Genomic DNA, 14,264 nt, shown 5'->3' on the forward strand with positions numbered 1-14,264 from the left:
TTACATAAATTCCCTTCCATTTCAGGCACTATGCCAGGATTTTCCAAAATTAACCCATGCAACCCTCATGTCAACCCAATGTGTTTGGAGCCATCACCACACCCATTTTACAGACGCACAGAAAGGAATCTGCGCTCTCTCTCTAGCACCTACAAGCAGCACGTGACAGCATCTCCTACGAGTCGTGCTGGAGTTCAGTGAGGTCACGTGCACACCCATTGCTCAGGAATCGTTGGAGATACTGTTAGTTCCTGCATGAAGCCAGGGCAGCTGGGGGTGTTGGTGGATCTCATTCCCCCCGCCCTCTGCCTTGCCAGTTCGTGAAGTCTGTGATCCCCGGAGGGCACGTCCAGAGAGAAGGCTTCGCCCTCCAAGAGGAATCTGTTATGTCCAAAGTAAGAGAAATCAGTTCCTTATCTGTCCTCAGACTCCTCTGCACTTCCAGAGGGACTGCAGTAGCTTTTCAGATTAGATTTCATTCTCCATAAGACTGTCTGAGAGCTGACGGGATTGCTTCGGGAAGAGATTTTATAGCATGTGGTGTGCGTAGCCTTCAGACTTCCTGAGCATTTCTCCCCCGAGGTCGCTTGTAAAAAGTTCATTTTGGACCTGTACCCTTTAGGCTTTGTCCGGGGCCTGAAAATATGCTGCAGTACATCTTGTGACACCAACCCACACACAGACCCTCGCTGGCACATATCCACATACTGCTTTTTCTTGGTGTCGGGCCAAAGCACCTGCCCCAAGGCAATGACGCTATGGAAGGATGTAGTGTGTGGTTTGAGGAAGCTGGGTGTGATGCCCTCTTTCATTTCTAGTCAAGGAAGCTGATGCTCTTTGGTTCTCCGAAGGCTTCATTTGGTCTTGCCTTACTCCCTCATTCATTTGCTCGCTCATTCATTCACTGAGAAAAGAACATTTTTAAAGCATTTAGATGGGGTGCCTGGGTGGCTTGGTCGGTTAAGCGTCTGACTTTGGCTCAGGTCACGATCTCACAGTCCGTGAGTTCGAGCCCCATGTCGGGCTCTGTGCTGACAGCTCAGAGCCTGAAGCCCGTTTCAGATTCCGTGTCTTCCTCTCTCTGACCCTTCCCTGCTCATGCTCTGTCTCTCCCTGTCTCAAAAATAAATAAAACATTTAAAAAAATTGAAAAAACATTTAGCACGTCGTTGGCGGCATCCCTGTATTTTCATGTAGAGACAAATCCTATGTAGTCTTGGGGTGCCGCTAACTCTGAGTCCTTTGGGAGGGAGGATCCTGCAAACCAGTAATTCTGGCAAGATGAGATGCCTGTGCATGGGGCTGGAGGCAGGAGAAACGTGGGGCATCTGGACATCGGAGAGAGGTGCAGAATTTGCAGGGAGGAAGAAGTGATCCAAGGGGGCCCAATCACAAAGGACCTGGCTTTTGTGTTGAGGAGCTAGGGTGTCCAGGGGGTGGGGGGGACACCGGATGAGACCAGCTGTATGCTTGCTGCATCCAAGATTCTTCAGTGTCCGTCTCCCCACACATAATGTAAAGCAGGCTGTTACGGGTGGGTGGGGTGGCAGATTTGAGTGATGGGGCTACAGTGCGGAGGTCTCCAGTAAATTCCATGCCGGTGACAGAATCACTGTTGGAGTCCTGTCCCGGTCTCGGGGGCAGGCAAGCCATGCGGATGAAACTCTCCTGCTCTCAGGATATATGGTAACTACAGAGAACTCTATCCGCAGGAAATCACTGGTAAGGATCCGTTGTGAATTGTCATCCCCATCACCAGGGCCCATGACAGTTTACTCTGGATGTACCAGCTGTGTGGTATCAGGCTGAAAACTAGCCAGTGGGCACCTCTTCAGTGCAGCTCAGAGGTCTCCACTTGCAGGAAGTCTTCCCTGAATGCACAAGGAAATGGGTACGAGATCACGGTTTCTCCTTCCACAACATCCTGGGTCTTTCATCAGCAGAGAATCTGTCGCACTCCAGTATAGTTGCCACTTGCTTCTAAGTCTTCTCCATTGGGAGGTGACTTCATTCCCCCATTTGGGGACTTTATTCAGGGTGGGCATCCTGCCATATTCTTCTTATATCCCCAGTCCCTGGCACAGGGCTCAGCACACAGAGGATCCATACAACTGTGTTGACTGTAGATGACACGAGGCTCCTTTCCTTGATCAGCTTCTGATACACTGGAGCATCAGCATAAGGCAAAGAGAGGAAGCAATCTGTGAAGTCCCAAGCAGAGGGGTCAGGAATCGTCTCTGAAGCCCAGAAATCAAGGCCAACTCTCAGGGCAAGCGAGTTCCGATCAAAGATCCTGGCATAGATTTTGGTGGTTCCCCACAGGGAACCAACTTCCATCTATAGCCGAAAGACGTCAGGATGATGTCGCTGCTGATCCCATTAGGGTTTTGCTGTCAACGCCAAGAGGAGAGCTGACCCCGTTTCAATCCTGTTTTCATGTCTTGCCCAGGGACTGGGCACTTCATGTTTCTCAGAAGCCCGAATGGAATTGGAAATGGCAAAGGAACAATTTTCTTTGTCGAAATCTAGGGCACCGTCAATGACAGGCTCATGCTCTCGACGATAACAGATTCGGTCATTGTGAGCTCTGAACTGTGGTCCCCAGAGTGAGGACAGCTTGGGGTCTGCAGGGTTGACACCACGTGTTCTCTTTGTCCAGTTGCCCTGGAAGGAAACTGCTGTCAGGTCTGGGATGGAGTCTGTGGGCCTGGAACAGAGTGAGGTCAGCTAGATCGTTCGATTACTGACCTTAGTGCCTTACCTTTGTTAATTTTACATTCTTGACTCAAAGCCAGGTGACCTTGGATCTGGAAATCGCATTCCAGAGCCTAGGACCTCTGTATCCATGACCTATGAGGGTCAATGAACAATTTGCTGGAGAGAAAAAATTAAAAAACCTTCGGTGATGGTGATAGTACAAGAACCTGGACACAAATAGACTAAATCTGGAAGATGCATCTCCCTTATTTAAGTGTCAGAATATTCCATTTCTGTATAATGCTGAGAAGTCACAAAAGCAACATAAAAATAGGGCCAAGCTTAAAAGTATCCAGTCAGATGCAGAGACAGGCTGTCTTTGGCATCAGTGTTTTACTACCACCTTCCAGCTGAGGTCTCTGCTCTGTGGACAGAGCCAGGAGCACTGCATGAGGCAGTGCTGCTGGTCGCCATCTGGCTGAGATTTCACAGGCCACACGATCAACGGTGCACTGTGGACTTGGGGACTTGCATGCACACAGGTCCCCAGCCTGTGTGTTCCTGAAGAAGGGGAAGGAAGAAGAGTATAGAGATTGTGCAGCCCCATCAAACATCAGACAACATACATGGTCGCAATTCTCCAACACATGGTGGGAGTGGGGAGAACTAATTCTCTAGAGTAAAACTGCAGAAAAATGGCAAGATGTCCAGGAAATCCTGTGCGGGCCAAACACCTGTGGAGTCTGCTTAATGCATGTGCCTCACACATGTATGGATGGCCAAGGTGCCATGGCTTAGCAGGCATATGCACTTGTGAGCATAAATGAATTCACAGTAACTTTTTGACAACTGCTCATTTCCCCCATCAATAGTCCTGAAAGTCCTATGACTCATCTTGTATGAGGGCTTTTTAATACCACAAGGAGGTCCTTGTGTCTTAAAAGGCCCTAGACATAAGCGGCCGGCGCTGGGGGGCAGGTATAGAAAAGGACAGCAATAATCCCACATGCCAGGTTGAGGAAGATCTTTGAGGAAGTAAAATGGTATTGCAACTTCCTGGTTTCCTTTTTATTGAAGGGTGATCAAAAGACTACCCGAGACTGTGGAGTCCTTAAGCAAAGGGGATCCCATCCATTGTCCGTTGTACCCACATTCCTCATCCTCAAGGACAGGGCAAGGACTTAAAGGGCATCAAGACTTGGTTGTGGCATGGAGGAGAAAAAGGAGGAGAGATAGGAAGGAAATCGGAAGGGAGGGGAAGGAGAGAAGAAGAGAAGGAAGAAGGAGAATGGAGAAGAACAGAAAGGGGTATAGACCTTTCTAGGAAGTCCCCTGTATCTGCTGTCACTGCTGTCCATAACCAGAGTGGAAGGAAGACCAGTCTGTTGATGGACAGGGTGGGCTACAACTTAAGAGAGCTCTGAGATGGCTTTGATGACAGCCCTCTTCCTCCATTAGGAGCAGCGGTGTTCCTCTGGCCTCCTCTTTCTTCTCCCAAGTCTGAAGTACCAGATAGGGGTGAGACCGTTGGCAGAGAAGAGTGGGAGAGTGGACAGAGATGGTTAGATTAGATGTCAACTCAGGAAAGTATGTGGGGCAGACACCACAGTCCTCTTGCTCCACTCTACACAAGAAGGAAGGAAGATGGAGAAGGAATTGGGGGTCTCTAAACTGTGAGCTATGATCGTACAAGAACATCCAACCAGTGCCATAATGCACACACCTAGCGATCAGTTATACAAGCCCGCTTTGCCTCTCTCCTAGAAGGGAGAAACAGGGCAATCAGAAGTTTCCAGAACCACACGCTCTGCTGATGGGAACATAAACGGGTTGTACTTTCCCTGCAAATTGTTTGGAAGTGTCTACTGGAACAGAGTATATGCACACGCTATGACCCAGCAATTTCATCTGTAGGTATATTCCCAATTAAGTGCCTACTTGCACCAAAAATGTACACGAATGTTCAAAGCAGACAAAATTGCAAAATAACACAAATGCCCATCGACAACAAATGTATAAATAAATTTCAGTATGTTCATATAACAGAACGCCATGCAGTCCTAAATAAATGATACGCTTTAGTTATATGCATTACTATAGATTAATGTCCTAAAAAAGTTCAAAAGGAGGCAAAACCTGTCCGTGTTCATGAGGGGCAGAGTGGTGGTCACTGTGGGGGGAATCCTGGCTGCAAGGGATTTTCTAGGGTGCTGGTCATGTTCTAGATCCTCATCTGAGTGGCAGTTACACAGCTGTATAAAAATTAATTGGACATGGAGATTTTTTCAATATAATGTACATATGTTCTAATTTACAGAGAGAAAAAATGGGCAGCCATGGCAAAGTAGAGGTGTAAAGCATTCTTCCATTTTGGGGGTCAAGAGAGAAAATAGCAGAACAAAAAAGACTTTCTAAACCAGAAAGAAAAAAACCCTCATTTTTTTTAAGAAACATGAATTTTTTTTTTTACAAAGAATAAGTTCTTAAAGGATAAAGAGGAATGAGTTAAATTAAATTCTTCCATATTGTTGGAATTATTTTAAAAGAACATTTTGGACTTTAATGATTGAAGCCAGAAGCCACCAATCTTTCTATAAAGGTCTAATTAGTAAATATTCTCAGCTTTGTGGGCCATCTGGTGTCCGTTGTAACTACTCAGCTCTGCCCCTTCAGGACAAGAACATCCTCAGACACACATGGTGAATAAAAAGGATGTGTCTGTGTTCCAATAAAACTTTATTGACAAAAACAGGCAACAGGCCAATGCGGGCCATAGTTAGCAGAATCCTGATTTAAGCAATTTAAAAAAAAGGAAAAAAAATTTTTTTAAAAAGTATATATATGAACAAGAATAAATCCCAATTTAAGGAGACGCTTATCACTGTTATGATCTATGATAACTTGCTGAGTACTTACCATTTCATGGGTAACATACCTAGCAGTTCTCATACATTATACGATTCAACTTGGTGAGGTCGGTGCCATTATAATCCCTAATATAAAGAGGAATGTGGCCCTTACAAAGGGTAAATAACTCTCCCTAGACCGTGGAGCTAGAAGACATCAGTTGTTCTATTTGAACCCAAAGCCTTTGGTCTTCACTAGACCCCGTGTTGCCACATTTATGACTTTTTTTGTGTGTGAAATATTACAACTAGAGTCTTAATAAATTACTTAGATATACAAACTGTCCATAAAAATCTTTATGTAAAAATAGTTAAATGTTCCAAAAAGAGGAAAAGACAACTCACTTTTTTTTTTTCCATTTTCACTGCTATTCAAAGGAACTCAAATTAAGGCAACTCTAAGATAGCACATGCTCCTTCTAAAACAGCAAAAAGAGCCATAATGCTCGAAGCTGCTTGACTGTTTTAAAACTGGTACATTGGTGCGTTATTAATAGTACTTTTAGATGGAAACAAACTTTTGGGGTATTAATAGGATACTACAGATCAAGACTCCTAGACATGGTTATAGCCATTAACCCTTTGAATTCTACCTCCAAGGGTCTGTTAAAAATAGACAATTAAAAAAAAATAGGCATGGGGGCCCCTGGGTGACTCAGTCAATTAAGCATTCAACTTTTGGTTTTGGCTCAGGTCCTGATCTCCTGGTTTGTGAGTTTGAGCCCTGTGTTGGGCTCTGTGCTGACAGTGAAAAGCCTGCTTGGGATTCTCTCTGCCCTTCCCCTGCTCACACGTGTGCTCTCTCTGTCTCTCAAAATAAATATTTTTTAAAAAGGGAAAATAGTGTAATGAATTATGGTTTCATAATGGTTATAACATTTTATACACAATTGGAAAGAACCGTGAGGACTAGACAATGTAATGACCTGAAAAAAAAAGTTTAAAATACAATGTAAATGAACACAGTGGAATATAAAAGCGTATATAACCAATGCTTATATATTTACAGCAGTGTTTCTGCATGAAAAAGGACCAGGAGGTGTAGCTAAACTGAAAATAATTCTGTTGAGGTAGTAGGCTGGGAAATTTTGTATGGACATTAGATTGCCTTTCCAAATACGGGTTTTACAAAACATAGACAGAAAGGGATTCGGGGCCACTGTTTATGCATCCTGTAATTCCCACATTGGGTTCTGTGACATCAGGGTTTGACTTACCAGCAAGCTATTCATTATGTCTTATTTCAACTCTGACGGTTCTCTTGACATTTGACTTTCCCTGGTTTGAGCGATTCACTGCTTGTCAGGCACGAATTTGGCACTGCTGACCTTGTTCTAATCCTGGCATCAGATTGATAATAAACACTGCAGCTCTGAATCTCAAGGGACCTATTGGGAAATTCACTGCTAACTTAGGCATATGAAACCCCTCCAGCACAGAGGGAAAGTCAATGGCCCTCCAGGATATTTATGGATTTTATCTGTTTCTTAAGTAAGTGCTGCTCCATTATTATTCCAAATATGTCTCTAGTTCAAATTAGGAGGGAGATAAACAAGTCTAATTTTTATGGTACCATCTGGTCACAGGCCAATGAAGAACCACTTAAACCCTTTATGGCTAATGTAGGCTTAGGACTGACACATTTCTTCCTTTCAGAACATTTCATTTCTGAATGCATGGTTTGCCGTGCGGTTACATTTTACATCCTAGGAGGGTCAAAGTGACTTGGTTGCTGGGGCGTCCAAATGGCCATCGATCACCACGCCCTATGGGTGGATGGCATCAAAGCTGCCATTCTGTGTATGAGTGACGTCTGTGTGCCTGTCACAGTCATCCACGCACAGGATGTCCCTGTGTTCCATACTGTGGTCGCTGTGCAGGCTGACGCTTACACGTTCTACAGCACTTACTTCTTGCGTTTTCACCATCTCCAAGGTCTCTGGATATGGAAACCCAGCTAAGAGCCTTGAGAGACAAGGCTGGAGAGAACTCACGGTGAAGACCCAGTTTCATGGACCCCACACGAGTGATCTGTTGGCCCCTGGCCTCTGTATCCAGTACTGACCAATCAGAGATGCATGCTACTAAGGGCTAAATACTGTTATTCTAAGGAGTGGTTCTTAAATCTTACTGCGTTTTAGATATCCCAGAGAGGATGTGAAAAAATGCCCCATGGGGTAAGAATCAGGTATCTATATTTTCCACATGTTCTCCAAGAGAGTCTGACGGACACAGTGTGCCACGAAAGCACTTTGTAAGGAAAGTAACTATTAAGAGCAATAGAGCAGGAGCCTCTAATCATTTTTATATTCCACCACCTGGAGCTCAGAAGCTGCTCAGTTATTGTTTGTGAATGAGTGTCTAGAGGCAGACTGAATGAATGAACAACTGGGTTAATAAATCAGGGGGCTTTGTCAATGGCACCCGGTCTTGCTAACTTGATTATAAAGTTCATGATTTATAGAGTAGCCTAGCTCAGCCCAAACTGTGATTTCTGCCTTTGAAGTCTCAATTTGATTAAAACACGTTTAGCAAGGAACAATAACCTTCTGAAATGCCGGGGATTATGCAGCTCCGAGGAGCTCTGTGGGGAACAAGCAATTCCGGCAACCAGGACGGGTCTTTGTGAACCTGGAGAGGCCTCTCTGCAAGCCTGTATCGGGGCCAAACATCTGACTCCTCTTAATTACACTCTGTCCTTGCTCCATTCCTTCTCGTCTCTGGCTTCTGGGTCCTGAGTTTTCCCCAAACTGCCAGGGTTGAATGATCTCAAAAATTAGGCTAAGCCTGTCCCCATGGTGCCGGGGCCTGGGGCATGGACAAGTCTCCTTCTCCGTGGAAAAATGGGGAAAAAAAGCATAGGTCGCTTGCTCGCCTACCCTCAACCTCTGTTGCCAAGTTATTCTGCCCAGTGTCATCTGCAGGGAACCGATGCTGTGCCTTCAGTGCAAGAGGAATGAACGCTGAATATGGATTCTGGCCAATCTGCATTTAAATTACAGCTGTGACCCTTTCCAGATGGGAAGCCTGCGGTAGAGATGTCGACGAGGGTTGGGAGTAGACAAAAGGAGAAGCAGTACTACAACATGGTTAAAGCCAAGGCCCCGTGGCCCGTTTGCCTACATTCCGATCCCAGATCTGCCACTTAGGAGCTTGTACATATTCCTTGACCTGCCTGTGACTCAGTTTCCTCATCTGCAAACAGGCGTTAATGATCATAACTCATGCCATTTAGCCATTGTGAGGACTGGGTAAAATTAATACCTAGACAGACTGAGATTGTTCTGTGACCCATAGGTCTCCCTCCCTAAGTGTCATCTCTTACTATAAACATCTATAACACCAGTGATCATGGTGGCTGTTGACCCACGGAAGCATTTAGAGAAGTGGAAACTGTCTCTTCCCCTGAAACGGGGCTCTCGGATCCTCGGCATCTCCTCTCCTCCAACTCCTCCCTGCTCACCCACCCCAGCCTTATTCTGGCATTTATCTCTTTAAACCGGTTGAAGCTGCTGGTTGCACTAGGGTGTTGCTGAGTCATCTGAGGACACGGGGACCTATGTCATGAAGAACTGCGGGCAGAGAGGCCAGCGGGAGACAGATTAGAGGCCTCCGAGGCAGGAGTGAGTCAGCCCGTGGTCCGCGCCTCGCTTCTGAGTGGAGCCGGTCGAGATGGGGCGGCCGTGGGCTCTCAGCCTTTTCCAGTTTCCACCGCACCGAGGCTAATTGCTCAGCGGAACAAATGCAGCTCCCTCCGTAGATGCCCGGGCTGAGTCCTGCCTCCCTCTGGCCTGCTCTCCGTGGCTCCTCTGTCTCCTCCTCCCTCCCCTTCCTTCCTGTCTCCTTCCTGTTTGACTCTTTTCTTTATCATTCCTCCCTGCTCTGATTTCTGGCTTCCCTTCCTTCCTCTTTTCCCACCCTCACCTCCCCCTTCCCTTAGGAGAACTGGAAAACCTCCAGTTTTAAGTCTTCTCTACCCTCTCGTCTTTCTCCAGACAGCCTAAGACCAGGAGCCATCACACTTTTTCTATGAAGGGCCAGACAGTAAATATTTGGAGCTTGGCAGTCTGTGCGGCTGCTCTCGTGGCATCTCGACTCTGCCGCTGCAGGGTGAAAGCAGCCACGGGCAGTATCTGAGTGAATGGAGATGGCTGTGTTCCAATAAAACTTTATTTTCAAAAACAGGCAGCGGCTGGATTACACGCCATGGCCATAGTTGGCCAAACCCGGGGGAAGATACTATTTCTCCTGTTTACTTCCATGATGCAGAGACCACAAACTCGTTAACAACTGATGATCCATTTAGGTGCTAAAAGCTAGGAAATATATAATTTTGCCAGTTATGTCCATCCCAGAAATTCGAGTTAAAAAGACGAGTGCAAGACAGATATCTGACTAGAAGAGCACACAGATTCAACAAGGCAAGAATTTGCCTCCATCTTATAGTGAATGAGGGGGTCAGAGGCTTGGGGAGATTTTCAGACTGCACAGTGATTGAGTGATTACTTTTTGCGACTCCCTCCCTAGAGAGGCACCTAATGTCCTTCCTAAAGAAAATGGCATCCCCTTCATCAGAACAGATATTTGATGAAGTCAGCCCTGTAAAAGTGTGCCTGTAGTGTTTTCTTTAAAACAATGTTTGTTTATTTTGAGAGAGTGTGAGTGGGGGAGGGACACAGAGAGAGAGAGGGAGAGACAATCCTAAGCAGGCTCTGCATTGTCAGCGCAGAGCCCAACACGGGGCTTGATCTCACAAACTGAGATCGTGACCTGAGCCGAAACCAAGGCTCGGACAGTTAACAGACTGAACCACCCAGGTGCCCCCGCCTGTAGTGCTGGCAAATCTATGCGTTCGTTTGTCCATGCACCAGTGAGTTCTGTGTCAGCACCAAGCTCAGTCGTGGGTCCTAAGGGAGACAAAGGGGCAGCAAGAACGGACACGATAGCGTCTGCCCTCCAGGGAGTGAGAACGCAGCGCCCCTTAGCGGCACAAGGAAGTGGGGAGGTCCGCAGTGAGCAGGCATGTAATACGTGCCAAGCACTAGATTAGTTTGTGTTTGCTTTCACATAAGCCCCGAACAGCTCCAATAGACAGGTAAGGAAACTGGAACGCCGAGAAGGTAATTTGCCCAAGATCGCACAGCGAGGGAGTTGGGGAACCTTCCACCTTTCCCCTTCACGGGTGATGCTCTGCCGAAGGCCACAAGAACGCCGTGAGCGCGGCGCTAAAGGGGGTCACGGTTTATGAACGCTATCTAGTGGAGAGCTGTGGTCTTTAAGGAGACCTTAAAGGAGGACGCATGGGCTGAAGGGTAGGTCAGACACCCAATCATCAAACGGGTTCAGGAGCAGATTGGAAGAAGGAACTCCATTTTTAAAGGGGGTTTCATGCAAGAGTCCGTGCTTATCTGAAAAAACTTCGGTAGAATTTGAGACACTGCAGAAAGTTGAATGAGGAAAATGTTTAGGGGTCCCTCACTGATCTCCTCAACCAGCGCTGCCCACGCATTCCTAAGTCAGCCTAAGAAGACAGGCCAGGCCACCCAAGCTGTGGGGGTGTCCAGCTCTCCCCAAGACTCGGACGTGAGCGCAAAGATATTAAGCTGGGAAGTTGGACTAGGGCGGGGAGGAGGATATTAACGACCCATCCAGTGGCTCAGAGCAATTTATGAGAATCCTAATTAGATACACAAAGAGCTTCTGCAATCACAAAACCACTCTCTACTCTGGCTGGCAGCATGGGGTCCCTTCCCACCCAAACCCACCCTGCCTGCTTCACTGAAAGAGAGGCCAACAGATAAAAGAATTGGGAGCACTGACAGACCCACTCAGAAGTAGGGAGTGGGCTTCCCCACCAACTCCCTCCAGCACTCCCCCGTCCAAGGTCTGTGAGCACTGTTCTCCTGGAGTGGTGCTTTCCAAAGCTTTAGAGAGTCTATTGTAGCAAGACGTCTGACTGACACAAGAGCAGAGTGTGCGGACCCTTCTAATCTCACATCAATCTGGATGAGTCTTTAAAACGATTGCTGGTGGGGGCACCTGAGTGGCTCAGTCGGCGAAGCGTCCGACTTCAGCTCAGGTCATGATCTCACGGTTCGTGAGTTAGAGCCCCGCGTCGGGCTCTGTGCTGACAGCCCAGAGCCTGGAGCCTCCTTCAGATTCTGTCTCCCTCTCTCTCTGCCCCTCCTCACTCATGCTTGGTCTCCCTCTCTCTCTCTCAAAGATAAATAAACATTAAAAAACAATTTAAAATGACTGCTTGCAAAGTTGCAGTTACAAAGGGGCAAAGGGCCCCCAACGTACCTGTCCAAGTGAAACGATATATATGGTATCTTTCAAATATGTCACATATGATATCTGTCATACGTGCTCAGATAGGATATAACTGGGGTCACTAGTTTTAAACTGGGAGAGTCCCAACAAAATGGGTTGATTTAATCACCCAATTAATGCAATATGAACACAGGGGCTGTATGTGTCATACCTCTCAAATATTTGACATGATATCTATCATATAGATGTAGATATAACTGCAGTGAAATACAGCATATAGCTTATAAAGATGTACGATATACATACATATATTTGGTTTTATTTGTTCGGTGAACTCGGACGAGATACCAGGGACAAGTAATGTATTTCTGGGTTTAAAAATAAACCAACAGCCATGAAAACTGAGCCAAGTACAAAGAGGAAGATTAAATGTGTCTCTGTGCTAGAGCATATTATTTATAGCTAAGGTGATCTGGCCACTAGCAACCGAGGATTTGCCCCTGGAGCATGGCCCCTGAGCAAGACGATCAGAACCGGAGTTACACGAACCATAAAAAAATCCATACAGGGTGTTGTCCATAGACCAGGAGCAGCTTGTTAGAAATGCAGAATCTGACCCCTGCGCTTGCTTCCCCCATCCCCCGACTGACCCACCGAACCAGAATCTGCACTTTAACAAGATCCCCAGGTGATTCCTGTTTACGTCAAAGTCTGAAAGCTCTGCCTTGGCTCTCTTAACCCAACAGAGCCTCATTTTCCTGCTCTGCAAAATGGGGATAAGATCTGCCCCAGAGTAATGTGTGAAGGGCTGCTAAGAATATTTGTGAGGTACTTGGCCTGCTGGGCCACTGACAACAGGCTCCAACAACAACTGTTTTCCTTCCTTTTCCCAACATCACTGGCTGCTGAACAGTATTATCATACAGTCTTGTTCTCCTCAATATCTACTTGCTGGCCTCTATACGCCCACAGGGCTTTAACCTCTATGATCTTCCATCCATCTCTTCAAATCCCAGGATCACATTTTTAAAAAGTACAAAATCCGTAAGATTGATGGGACCTAACATCTCTCATTCAACCTCTCCTGTGAAGCCAGAAATGCCGTTTTTTAGGTCCCAGACTTACTTACTCTTTATTTCTCACTCAAGTGTCACCTTTTAGGTGCCAGGGAGATACCAGATACTCAACAGATATTTGCCACTTGCTGGATGAATTAATGAATGAGGCTCTATGAACTCAGGCCGTTCTATTTTTTGTCTAAATCTTACTATACCTATTCTTTATGACTTACTCTGCCTTTTCATTCTTCCATTAAAAAACACAAGTGTATCCCATATTTCCTCTGGACTCCTCTCTCACCTATCCAAGATACCTAAGAATATATAACCACATATATGTATATGTTACTTCATATTTATGAAGTATTATAATAAGCTTGCATCTTGACATTAGATATTTTAAGTTTGTACATTGCCAACCAACTGGACTGTAAGTTCCCTGAAGGAGAGAAGAAAAAGACCATGACATTCCCCTCTATGAAAGTGTGTTTCCCAGTAAATGTTGGATACTGATGATCAATGCTAAAAAGTACTCATGAGTGTTGTTACTAAAGTACTGAGAAGCAAAGATCCCCGTGGGGCACTCCACTATTTCAGAAAGGATACAGCAATTAGACAGGAAAAGGAAGGCGAGCTCTTATTGGGATTCTGCGTACCTCTTAAGGGAAATCAGCAGTCCATCTCCTAGGGAAATGCCTGGCAGGCTTCACGTAAGAGGCTCCCCCAATAACGAAATGCTCCACTCAAAGGTTGTATTTACACAGCTCATTAGGAGAATTTTTTATACTTTTAACGCACATTAGACTCATAATCGTCCACCAAAGCTACTCTATAACAAGAGATAAACACTCCATTCTAGAGGATGAATAATAATTAGGTACTGCTTAGCACTGTGCTCTTTACAGGTCTAATTTTAGAGCATAATTAATCCTGCTGAAGCTGCATAAGATAAGTGAAATATTTATGCAGTTGTGTTAATTCATGTATTTACTCCTAGAGAGACATTCAGAATTGGACGTGCCTTTGCGAGAAGATTATCTTGAGACACCCCCTGGAGCAACGTCATTTTCTCTCTAATGTCTTTGCTTCCAGATGGCCTCTAGAGATGAAGCCGAGAAGACACGTGTCCCAATCCTGACAGTCTGACCGGGAAAGCAATGATTGAGGACAGAAAATATGTGTAAGAATCTAGATGCTCTGCTACTACCAGGAACACACTTGTGACCTATCTGGATGCCTGTATTTTGTATTTTTTATTTGCCACAAAGAGCGCATTTTATGTTCAGCACCATAAAGGTTGTTTCCATGATACTATTAACCCCCAATACGA

At 45.8% G+C, this 14,264-nt stretch overlaps 1 protein-coding gene across 1 annotated transcript in view; it reads right to left on the bottom strand.

The window, feature by feature from the left end:
- Positions 1–7,369: 7,369 nt before the first annotated feature.
- The window catches only part of LOC125928626 (glutamate receptor ionotropic, NMDA 2A-like), a 51,560-nt gene continuing 44,665 nt past the window's right edge, over positions 7,370–14,264 (bottom strand). The window contains exon 8 of the mRNA XM_049639358.1: positions 7,370–7,542. Within this exon, the coding sequence (XP_049495315.1) occupies positions 7,370–7,542 (173 nt within the window). The remainder of the gene's footprint in view (positions 7,543–14,264) is intronic.

The sequence above is a fragment of the Panthera uncia genome, chromosome E3 (assembly GCF_023721935.1).
Source record: "Panthera uncia isolate 11264 chromosome E3, Puncia_PCG_1.0, whole genome shotgun sequence".
NCBI classification, from domain to species: domain Eukaryota; kingdom Metazoa; phylum Chordata; class Mammalia; order Carnivora; family Felidae; genus Panthera; species Panthera uncia.